We start from the raw sequence: 12,534 nt of genomic DNA on the forward strand, positions 1-12,534 counted from the left end.
GATGGTCAGTCATGACCGAAGAGGGGGTCAGCTCAGCATACAAACACACACACACACACACATGAAAAGGAGAGTGGAGATTTATTCACATCCAAAACATTTTATTAAAACAGTTTTGTACAGTATATATAACAATGACCAACATATGTTTCAACTGCAGCAATTACACTTTGCTTTGTATGCAATTATACATCCAGTCACAAGGGGAGGGGGTCCAGTCGATTACATCGACCACAGTACGCAGCTTTACTTAATTTATCGACCCCGAAAGGATGAAAGGCAAAGTCGACCTCGGCGGAATTTGAACTCAGAACGTAAAGACAGACGTCATCATATATATATATCGGCACACACACGCTCAGCCTACCAAGCAGTGGTATTTAACCTCCGATACACAGAACTTGGTAAATTAAAGGAAGTTACGTGCGCAAATTCGTAGGAATGCAATTATGTTATAATAGAAGACAGTTATTAAATCCTATTTTATGTCGATGTTGAACACCAGTATCCCCATTCCTATTACTTTAGTAAAATTCTTTTATATCAGGAATTATCAAGCCAGCCAAAATAGATTTCAATCTCTCTTATTTACAACTGACTTCTCTTTCACTTACTAAAGTACATCTTTTTTCAGTCACGTGCTCAGTATTGACCAATGAAAAAGCTTTACGTTGCTGAAGCTACAAGCTGGAGTGTAGTTTATTCCACACCATCCTTCTTCATTGTCCTCCCTCTCTCTTTATCTATCTATCTATCTATTTATTTATAAACACACATACACATATGTACCACACTTCCTTCTCCATCTCACTCAATGTGTTCACTCACGCTGTCACCCTCTCACACTGCTCTTTACCTCACTCATTCTGCTACTCTCTCTCTCACACTACCTCTTTCTCTCCCTCCCTCTCTCACTCAATCATTCACCACTCCCCTCTCACTTTGTCTTCATAAATTATTAGTCACGGTTTCATTTCTTCGCTGTTACACCTTTATCTCTCCGCTCCGAAATTGTCAACTCAGGTAAGAAATGACACGATAATGTATAGCTGTCATTTTATCCACGTCACTACAATTCCTACAGATTCTCCATTGCAGATCAAAAATCTTGCTAATTTCTTTGTTCTCTCCTTTTGTTTTTTTCTTCTTTACTCCCCGTTGAATTATTTTCCTGCTTTGTTTATAATTTCGTTTTGGTTCACCTACATATACATTTACCCTTATCGTCATCGACATTCCTTGCTGATCCACAACATATATCCATACATCAAATATAGATACACACATACACATATGTGTGTGTTTTTGTGTGTATATAAATGCATGTCTGTATATATATGTATGTGTATGCGGAAACTAAACCTTTCTCCAGCCAACAAATAAAACATCAATGGACAAGGAACCTACTAATATATATTCAGTAGCTGATTAACACTACACACACACATGTATATGGGTGTATGTTTACGTGTATATATAAATGTAATGAGGCACAGCTATACGATTACCATTGAATGGCAGAAACGGGCATAAAGGACTGTCATTGAGAAACGTGTATGTGTGTGTGTGTATGTACACATACGTAAATACCTACATTGATATACGAGCTCTGATACCGATTCATAGCTAATATCAAGTTCCTTTTTATTACATCATTATTTTACATTCGACATCTTGATAGATACATTGGAGATATTTCAAACTAACAGATTCATTTTTAGTTTAAATTTCTGTGTGATTATTAAACATTTATTAATCTTCCAATACTGTACGCACATACATACACATTTTAGTGTGTATAATATACTACGGAACTACTTGAAAAATATAACGGTATATTTATAATATATATGGTGTATATGTATGTATAATATGTGTGTATTTAAATGTCTATAACGACTTTTTTGTAATGTAAATTTGTATGCAATTCTCCAACGAAATATAAGTCAGAAATATAATTATTTTCGATTTTATTGGTTATGGAGACCAAACGATTAAAAGTCCTGAATTCTGAAAATAAACAAAGATTTGTGTTATCATCCATCGTTAAAGATTTCAACGCTGCCAAACAAGGAACAAGTATGTCCAAGAAATCACATTAGAATTATAGAATCACTTTAAAAATGGAAGGATGTGAAACCAATCGCATGAAAACACGATATACATACATCATACACACTTAAAAATTTCACACACACACACAGAGGCAAGAGCTTCTTTATCAAAGAAGACACAACTGTTTCCAGTTTTATCTTTTCTGTAGACGATTTTTCTCATTTCCTCCTTTTAATCGTTTATTATTTACAATTTTAATCTCATAGTCACTGCGTCAATGATGTAATAGGGGAGGGTGTCTCACAGCAGCCGGCATCAAACATGCTCCTCCACTTCAAACAGACACCGATGAGACGGAGAGGGATTTCTGTGTCCCCTCACACCTGCACCCAGCTGTGGCTATCGCTGTTTCTCTCGATCCATCTCTTCCATATGTGTGTGTGTAAACATCTTTGATCAGACATTATATCAATAACTCTCCACTCTTTGTCAGTTTTGACAGTTTTATTATACTAGACTATATATCACAATATGTTGTTTGAGTGCTGCGGGGTGTCTTTTGAGGGAGATTTGGTGGTTGTTTCTACTATTTTGAATTATCATGTTGATGTTCCTTAATTGATCTGAGTCTACGTACTCTAACACATGCAGGTATTCCGGCCCTTAGCTCCTTACATTCTGGTGATGTTGGTGTTGGGAGCTGGCTGCATCCAGGTCATGGACTCCTGAATACTCCTCCTCCTGCCATAGTCTGTACTGTTGTCTGCATTGCAGCCCTCCTGGATGGTTAAGGTGCCCCTCGTCCAAGGTGTCTTTAGTGTCGTAAACTGTTCAGTCGAAGACGCTTGTTGACTAGGCTAAATTATTCCTAAATTCACTTCCATTCCTCCTCTACCATATCCAGATGGAACTCTGGCCTAGAGTCGTCATATAGACGTTCCTTAATCGACCCAAGCGTACCAGCTCAAAGTTGACTCGCATTCAACTCGTGCAGGAACAATACCAAAATGAATGAAACTACAGATGATGATCACCGTTGAAATGTTATTGGTCAAACGGTTCTACTGATTCAGAATAACTTGAGACTAACCACCAAGATGGAGCACTCATCGTTGTGTACTCTGAATATCTGGCTATTTTTATTGTGACATCCATGCCAATTGTTGTTGAAGCTTAGGTCAGCCCTGACCGAGCAGAACTTATGATTAAATCTATTCCAACTGTGATCGTAGTAAAGGTATCAAGGTTATTCTATGCCTGAAGGAAAAGTACCCGAAGGTAGCGTTCTGCAATACTAAATATACGTTAAAGTGTCACATACATAATATAGAGAGTTGGAAAAAGAAACTTCAGTTAACTGACATTATCTTTGTAGTTTATTGACAAAGATTCCCTTTGAAGATGTTTGAAAATCTGAAGTCAATAGGGAAGAGGGAGGACTCCAATATAGTGAATTCAAAATCTTTGTGTATGGTTGGGGGAAAAGTGAGGCAGATGAATTTGGTTTTTGAATTTATTTCAAAGGAGCTCAAACAATTCTTTCTACTATAGGCACAAAGTCTGAAATTTTGGTTAAAAGGGTGAAAGGCAAAGTTAACCTCGGTGGAATTTGAACTCGGAAAGTAAAGCTAGAAGAAATACTGCTAAACCTTTTGTCCGATTCTGCCATCACGCCGCTTTAAGGAACTCTGATAATAACTGAAACGTGTCCATAGTGTTCACCAGTTGTTTTTAAACACTGAACATCTGCATCAATTTTATATTACAAAAATCCCAGCTAATATTAACAGGTTTATTTCCCTTCTTTCTAAGATTTCAATACCTCTGAGGGAGTTTTTATCTACTAAGCGCGTGGATAATTTCCGTTGATCGAATGTTTTCTCTAATTTAAAGGAGACTTGACTGCTACTTCTAGCAAGGGGGAGAGGCAGCAGAAAAGTTTCTCCGTTGGATCGTCCCTTCTCAAGGTGTTAGTGTCTTTTATCAGTAAAATGTTTTGTTTTCATACGATGACTGACAACTGACTAGGTGGACAGTGTGTCACCTCCTTCGATGTCATCTGTCAAATCTTATGTCAGAAAAGACTTCAATTATGTCACCACATTTCTCAAGTACAATTCACTTTCTGATATCATTAAAATTTCTTCGTATTTTTTTTCATCCCCCCCCCCTAAAAATCACAAAGTGTTATTAAACCTTTCGACGAGTTTTCGCATTATGTACATATAATGGTGGCCAACAAATTAGTTGACAAAGCGCTATATAATAAACCATACTCTTCATTATGTAAATCCCAACGATGCAACTACGTTCATACAGTAACATACAAACAAACAAAAAAAGGGCACGAAGTTTCATGGAAAATAAACATTGTGCCATACATGCAACTTCTCACAATCTCTTCTCTACTTCCCTGTCGTCATTTCCACAAATATAAGCCATGGGTGATCTTTATATGAAATGAAATTATAGTTTACCAGTTTTTTATGGTTCAGCACCTGTCTTCCTTTCAGTCTGCTTCTGTGTCCATTAACGAAAGACTGCCTACCTTTTATTAACCTCCTAATTCTTTTTCTCTTCTTGTCACTGAGATTCCGCTGTTTATCATTATTGTTTTAATCTCTCGGTGTAAATTACAAGTTTATGTCCCAGATATTACGTCACCACCAGAAGACGAAGCACAATATGGTACAGACTATATCGCTATCTAGTTTTATTCGATTCCTGGTCCCACTAGGATAAAAAAGCATTCCATCCATTACCAACTATCCAATTTTCTTAAAAACTTTTTAACGAATTTCTCTCAGACATTGTATTTTTTTTACAATAGGCATTGTATTTTTTTTAACTCGTAAAGTACAATACGGTGGGATTTGGTTGCTATTTCTAGCAGATTTGACCACATAGAGACCTACTTTTTAGTTTGCTGTAAAGTATTAGCAGCATCCTGTCTGTGATCACCTAGCCATATGTCAAGAGCATGATATTACGTAGATTACACGATCCAATTTATAATTCTTTTTTAGACAGTTGGGTGTGACATGAAATTTGACCTGTAGGTCAAGTGTCTCTGTCGAGTCACTGTAATTTGTGTTAGTATGATGATTACTATGGTGATTCTTGCTTATCCTGAATCCATGACCATCTTCACTTTATTTTTGACAGTATATCAAGGATTAGGGTGTCCTTCCTTCTTATATGAATAAGGTGTGATTGACAGAAACTTTGGCTGTTATTTTTAGCAGGCTGGTTGACTATTTAGAAGCTTCCTTGACTTCTAACAGAGACCGAAGACAATAGTTGATAAGTTTGGCTCCATGGGTTGGCAGAATCGTTACAGTGTTAGTCTTATGGTTTTTATCCAATTTCATAGATTTTGAGTTCAAATCCTGTCAAAGCCAATTTTGCCTTTTGTACCTCCTGGGTCAATGAGAATAAAGTACCAGTCATGTACTGAGGTTGACGTCAATTAACTCTCTCCTTCACGACTTTTCCTTGTGCCTCCATTAGAAAGACTTGTATTAGTGGTATTTATCTTGTCAATCCTGGTGGCACCAAAATTATATTGTTTCATTTAGGACTCACCTGTCATTGAAAGATTCAGAACAGTTTTATCTTTTTCTTGTTTCAATTACTGGACTGCATCCATGCTGGAGCATTGCCTTGAAGGATTTTCCTTAAACAAATCAACCTCAGTACTTATTCTTTGAAGTCTGGTACTTATGCTTTAGGTCTCTTTTGCCAAACCACCAAGTTACAAGGACATAAACAAACCAACACTGTTGTCAAGCAATTTACTTCTCTGTACTGTTTAAGGAAGAACCATTAAAATCTGATTTAGCTTTTAATACCTGTTCCTTTTTTATTTTATTTTCAGATCAAAGTGTAAAAATGTATTTTAACAAAATGCTACTCTTCACTGCTCTGTCAAGCGTTCTTGTACAGGAGGTCATATCATTTGAGGCAAACAGAGATCTGTATGAAATACTTGGCACAAAACGAGGAGCTTCTCAAAAGACAATTAGGAGTGCCTTTAGAAAATTAGCCCTAAAATATCACCCAGATAAAAATAAAGATAACCCTGAGGCTGAAAAAAAATTTGTAGAAATTAGTAAAGGTAAGGATTATTCATTTATTTATTTATTTTTTTTTTTTTTTTGGTTATTTACCATAACCCTCTTGCATTCAGATTACTCTGTCATATGTTATGCTTATTTAATCTCATTGTTTCGGATTAATCATGCATTATCTCACAGCTTTGAGATGTGAACAATATGATTGTGTATTTTTAGAATGACAGTGTGAGATAGGTGTAAGAGGCTGGATCTGGCCAGTTCGAACATAAAACAGGTAGAATATTTGGGCTGGGTATGGCTGGTTTAAATGTTAAGGAGTTAAATTAATCCTAATAACTCTGTAAGTAATCTCTCTCTCTCCTCCTCCTCCTTGCCCACTCTCTCTCTCTTCTTTCCTCTTTTATTGGATTGTAGGGGCCTTATTGAAAGCAGTCATTATGGAACGTATCCAAGACAGATTAATCTAATGGGAATTTTTTTAAAATGGTTCTTGATAAGTAGAAAGACAGAGTCCAAGTGTTATGTTGGTGAATGAGACTTTACCAATTGGTCAGGTGGCTTTTTTTCTGGTGGTGGTCAAGCTTTGTCCATGAAAGAAATTAACTCAGCTCATGATAATATCACACAGTCAGATTTATTGTGCTGAGTTGCTGCTACCTTGTGGCATCTGTTTACAGCTACAGGAGGGTCAGCAACAGGAAGGGCATCCAGCCATAGAAAATCTGGATCAACAAATTCTGTCTAACCCATGTCAGCATAGAAAAGTGGCATTAAAATGATGACAACAATGAATAACATTATATAGTGATGTGGAAGAAGACAATATTAACTTCAATAAGAATCGATTAAAAATTGTTGTTTAAAGAAATATATACATTTTTTGTTTTGTTTTTTTTTTAAATTTGAAAATGTTTTTTTTTAATTATTTCTTCCAATTTTTCTTTTAAAGCTTATGAAATCTTGTCAAACAACGAGAAGAAGGAACGTTACGACAAATTCGGCGACACAGGTGATAGCCAGGATGACTTCTCTCATGGAACACATTCTTTTAATTTTGAAGACTTGTTTGGATCCAGCTTTGATAATTTCTTCTCATCCAGTCATCGCAGCAGTCAGAATTCCCAGGGAAGAGGTGGAGGGGGACAGTACATAAAAATTAACGACGACGATTCTTTCTTCAGATTTGATGATTTTTTTGGTGATAGTGATGACAATGATGATTTTTTCAGTTTTGATCATTTTGAAGATTTTTTTGAACAACCTCATGCTAAATATAGTGGACATATGAACAGCTTTTTTAGTTCATCGCATTCATCAGGTAAGTAAAACAAATTTTCTTGTAAATAACAAATAACTTTTAGAAAATGTTTTAATTTAGCAGACCTGAATATAGTAAAAAAACAAAATTGTAGATAAAATTATTGGTTTAGGAGTTCAGTTATTACATAGATGGTGGAAAGGGGAAGAAAAACTGTACAAATATAATAGTAATAGATTTATCATTGTTGCTTTAACATCCATTAAAACTGTCAGTGAAACTATTGGCATTATTTCATGCCATGTGTGCTAATTATTCAATATCTTAATCCATGTAATTTCATATTAAATTTGCTTCAGGTGGTCAGAAATGTCGGACAGTTACCCAGAGAATCGGAAATATGATGACAACTCGGACAGAATGTTCATAACTATAAAACACTTTTTCTATTTGGGATGAAGTATACTTTTAAATTTATTGACATTTGATATATATATATATAACGATTTTATATATATAAACAAACATACATACATTCAACTGAATATTTTATATATGTGTGTATTTGTACTTTATATATATATATGATATATATATATATATATATGAATGATATGATATATATCATATATATATGATATATATTATATATATCATATATATATATATATATATGATATATATTATATATATCATATATATATATATATATATGATATATATTATATATATCATATATATATATATGATAATATTATATATATCATATGATATATATATATGATATATATATATATATGATACATATGTGATATATATGTATATATATATAAACATTTATGGGCACACACATGTATGCATGTATATGAAATATATGTGCATATATATATATGCATATATATATGCACATGTATATATGCATACACGCACACACATATATATTTGTATTTTCTTTTATTGTTTTACTGGTTTCAGTCATTGGACTGTGACTATGCTGAAATATTTTCTGAAGTGTTTAGTCAACCATAAAGATCCCCAGGACTTAGGTTTTGCTCTAAACTTCAACGATTGGCAAAACTGCTGTTTTAATTCAACACTGGTCTTGTTTCAAGCACTGGAGTTGTGTCAAGTGTAGAAATGAAGGAGGACACACACACACATAGATACATATATACACACGTGTGTATGTGTATACATATATATATATATGTATAAATTCCTTTCAACTTATCACTGAGTGTATGGTTGACTGAAGAGCTACATCTAAATGAAACTATTTCAGCTTTGTTGATCTTTCTATATCTTTTATAAATTAATGCATTATTATATATATATATATATATATATGTGTGTATGTGTGTATTTATATACATACATATATGCACATATTAAATGTGTGCATGTGTGTATCGATCAGTGTGTTTTCTAATTTTCTTTTGAGAAATTATTTTATCTCAGTTTCAAAAAAATATGAAGTAACATTGCAAAGTTGTTTAATGGGTCAACTACTTTTTCATTCACTGCTTTCTACAATTTATATTAAAATAAATGATGAGATGGGAGGAGGGGACAGGGCATATCGTGGTGTATAGGGACAGACAAACAGGCATTGATAAACAAACGAACCAATCTTTAAACACCATTCCCTTTTATTGGACTATAAACTTTATCTGTTGTAACGTGTGTCTTTCTATTAACCCTTTTATTAATCCCTACAGTTGTTTGCTGTCTTCAGGTGCCACAGTTATATAATGGCAGTCAACATAGAAGAGAGAGTGAGAGAACTCTGTGGAAACCAGTTCCTGTTGCTGGTTACTCCACTTTTGTGTTACCTCATTTGGGAACGCCATGAATGCTACAACCTCACATTTCCTTTTTATTTAAATCTTCATACTTGTGTAAATAGATTTCACCAGTTATTGAACTGGTCCTGTGTACATTATCACAATCTGCAGAGTTTGGTACTAGACTGCACAATGCTGTTTTTATAAAAACAACTACCCTGGCATATGTATATATATATATATATATATATATATATATATATATATATATATATATATATATATATTGGACATACATGAATGCATACATTGTATTTGTGTTGGCTGAAACTTTGTTTTGCCTCATGGCTAATTCAACCGATCAAATCCCAATCAACACAAACTTTACAACAGGTTTGACTCTGAGTCCCCCCCCCACGCCCTTCCTCCATCAGTAAATTATTTCTGTTATTCTTAAACTAACTTTAAAATAATAACCTCAACTTCACACACACACACATATATATATATTTAGAAGGTTGTTTGTTATGGCCAGTCAAAGAGTGACCGTTAGTTTCACACCTATAAAGGTGCTTAGCTGTATAGGTGACTCATCAAACTCAAATGGCCCGCAGCATATAACTTCTCTACAACTGACCATGAGATTTTCCTCCCTCCAATTGAAAGGGGGTTATGTGCCTTTGGCCATTTAAGTGTGAACAAGTTGCCTATACAGCTAAGCACCTTACAGGTGTGAAACCAGTGGTCACTCTCTGACCAGCCATAACAAACAACCTTCAAACTATTACTACTCTAATGTTTTAGAGTGTACTTCTTTTTTGGATATATGTACTGACACACACATACGTGTATAATATATATATATATATATATATATATACATACATATATATATATATATATATATATACATACACACACATGTATACACACATATGTGTAAACTTGTGATGCTTGAAGATTATTGAAAAACACAATTAGCAAAATACTGTGGAGCTAAATGAGGTAATATTGGTGTGATGAAGTTTTGTATTAAACTAGAACCACTAATTAATCTCTGGCATAGACCATGTGCGATGATACCACAGTTTATTAGTATTGTTTCAAGGATAGAACTGCTGTGTGTTACCTGTATTTTTGGCCATCGAATTAGTGAAATTGAGATTAAAAGAGACTGTGTGATGTTGGGGGTTTGTTACTGAATATTCTAAGATTACTAACCAATTCCTTTGCCTCACCTTGGAAATCTAAACATACAATAATTGATTCATAAATTCTTCAGTTCAGTTCTAGATTTTTTATTATGGTATCACAAATTTGATTTTTTTTTATCTTCTTTTTTTTTTTAAACTATCAAATGTCTTTTTAATTTTTTTTTTTTTTTTTTTTTGTCATGAGATTTTTACAAAGTTAATTACATGCTTTAACTCTGTGTAAGAAATTAACTAGAAAAATATTTGATTTTTTTCCCCCTTATTATAATACACAAGCTTTAAATTATATTTAAAAGAACCTTCACCCAACAAAAACCAACCAGGTACTTTAGTATCTTGTTGTCTCTCCTGATGTTAATATTAAACAAATGAAAACTGAATTGAGCAGAACCATTGCTGATCAATTGATTTGTATACTGTGATAAAAGAATGTATATTTGTAAATAAATTTTTCCAAAATCTTTATTGACTTTGCTTAATACTAATTAATATAAGATTTCAACTACTTCCTCCTTTATTGTCTCTAGCTGCAGTAGAAAGAAGTGTTGGAACCAGATGAACCATTTATCCCCCTCTTTCAAGAAATTTAGCCCATATGGGACCTTCTGTTGACATAGCTATCTTTTCTCTTCATTTAACAGGTATCTCATCGATTTTAGGAACCGTTAATTACATCACCACTATTAGAGTAAGGCAACAAAGTAGTAGAATCATTAGCAAGCTGGGTTAATTACTTTGCAGCATTTCTTCCAGCTTTACATTCCGAGTCGAAATTCTGCTGAGGTCGACTTTACCTCTTATCTTTTCAGGGTAGATAAAAATAAGTATCAGCTGGGCACTGGGGTCAATGTAATTGGCAAGCCCCTACCCCAACAAAATCTTAGGCCTTGCACCAATAGTAGAAAGAAATATTTCACCAACAATAAACAGGCACAGGAGTGGCTGCGTGGTAAGTAGCTTGCTTACCAACCACATGGCCTTGGGTTCAGTCCTACTGTGTGGCACCTTGGGCAAGTGTCTTCTACTATAGCTTCAGGCCGACCAAAGCCTTGTGAGTGAATTTGGTAGATGGAAACTGAAAGAAGCCTGTCATATATATATTACAAGTGCTAGATGAGAAAGTAGAGACTCTGTAGTAAAGCCACCTCCCTCTTTAACCCAATCCTGTTGAAGAGGATATTAGTCTTGCAAGATGCATGGTAACCTCACTGTTAGTGCCATGAATAAAAGCATTCAGCACATTACTTTATAAAGTGGTTGCTATTAGAGAGTATCCAGCCACACAAATCATGTCAAAGCAAACATTGGAGCACAATACAATTTTCACATCCACTGGATCCTATTAAACCACTCAGAATATGCCATCATGAAACGTGAACACTAAAAGATGACGATGTATGGACTTCTTTCAGTATCTATCAAACCCTACTCAGAACTATAGAAGAAATTTGGCCAAGGTATTGTACAGTGAGACTGAACATGAAATCATATGGTTGGGAAGTGAACTTCTTAACCATAAAACCACAAATATAAAATAAAACATGATTCATGAAAACAAAAACATTACATAAAAGGAAGTAAATTAATCAAAGTAAGAAATACTACAGGAATTGAAGTGAAAAAAAATGATGCCATCTCTTTTTACAATTTATTCATAGAAATTTTGTTTTTTGTAACCTCAGAGAACAGTGAGATTACTAGGCAGTTTGTTTTTATAATTATATTAATAATAATAATAGTAACACTAAAAATAACTCCCTTACTGGGACTTTGAAGAGGACCAAATAAATACTGAAGGATGCTGGGAAGAGTAGGAAACATGGGTAGACACAGCTCTCAGTTATTCCAGGAATTCTGGACCATATAAATCAGTCTGTAGAAAGGAGTCAACATCTATATTCAACATATTTCCAAATTTCTATCTCCACTGACTGTCAGAGAAGATTTCACAAATGGATTTAGTTCTTAACTTCTTCCATAACATGTTCTTTCTTACAAAGTTCATATATGTATACATACACCCGCATTATGTATATATATATTTTATCCATTACATATACATATATGTATATATATCATACAATAAATAAGGATATATTTTAAATATACATATATATTATATATACATATATATATACTAAATGTAG

General features: G+C 34.0%; 1 protein-coding gene across 1 annotated transcript; it reads left to right on the top strand.

Annotated features, from left to right (window-relative positions):
- Positions 1–890: 890 nt before the first annotated feature.
- On the top strand, positions 891–7,843 carry LOC106869204 (uncharacterized). The gene is made up of 4 exons (XM_014914848.3): positions 891–1,023; positions 5,933–6,172; positions 7,081–7,449; positions 7,749–7,843. The coding sequence occupies exons 2-4, from the start codon at positions 5,947–5,949 to the stop codon at positions 7,817–7,819; spliced, it is 666 nt and encodes a 221-aa protein (XP_014770334.1). The 5' UTR covers positions 891–1,023; positions 5,933–5,946; the 3' UTR covers positions 7,820–7,843.
- Positions 7,844–12,534: the final 4,691 nt, after the last annotated feature.

This window comes from Octopus bimaculoides, chromosome 20 (assembly GCF_046866305.1).
Source record: "Octopus bimaculoides isolate indiv1 chromosome 20, ASM4686630v1, whole genome shotgun sequence".
Taxonomy (NCBI): domain Eukaryota; kingdom Metazoa; phylum Mollusca; class Cephalopoda; order Octopoda; family Octopodidae; genus Octopus; species Octopus bimaculoides.

Coding starts and splice junctions, on each gene's coding strand:
- LOC106869204 (XM_014914848.3), top strand. CDS start 5,947: ATGTATTTTAACAAAATGCTACTCTTCACTGCTCTGTCAAGCGTTCTT. Junction 6,173..7,080: donor ATTTGTAGAAATTAGTAAAG/GTAAGGATTATT, acceptor TTTCTTTTAAAG/CTTATGAAATCTTGTCAAAC. Junction 7,450..7,748: donor TAGTTCATCGCATTCATCAG/GTAAGTAAAACA, acceptor AATTTGCTTCAG/GTGGTCAGAAATGTCGGACA.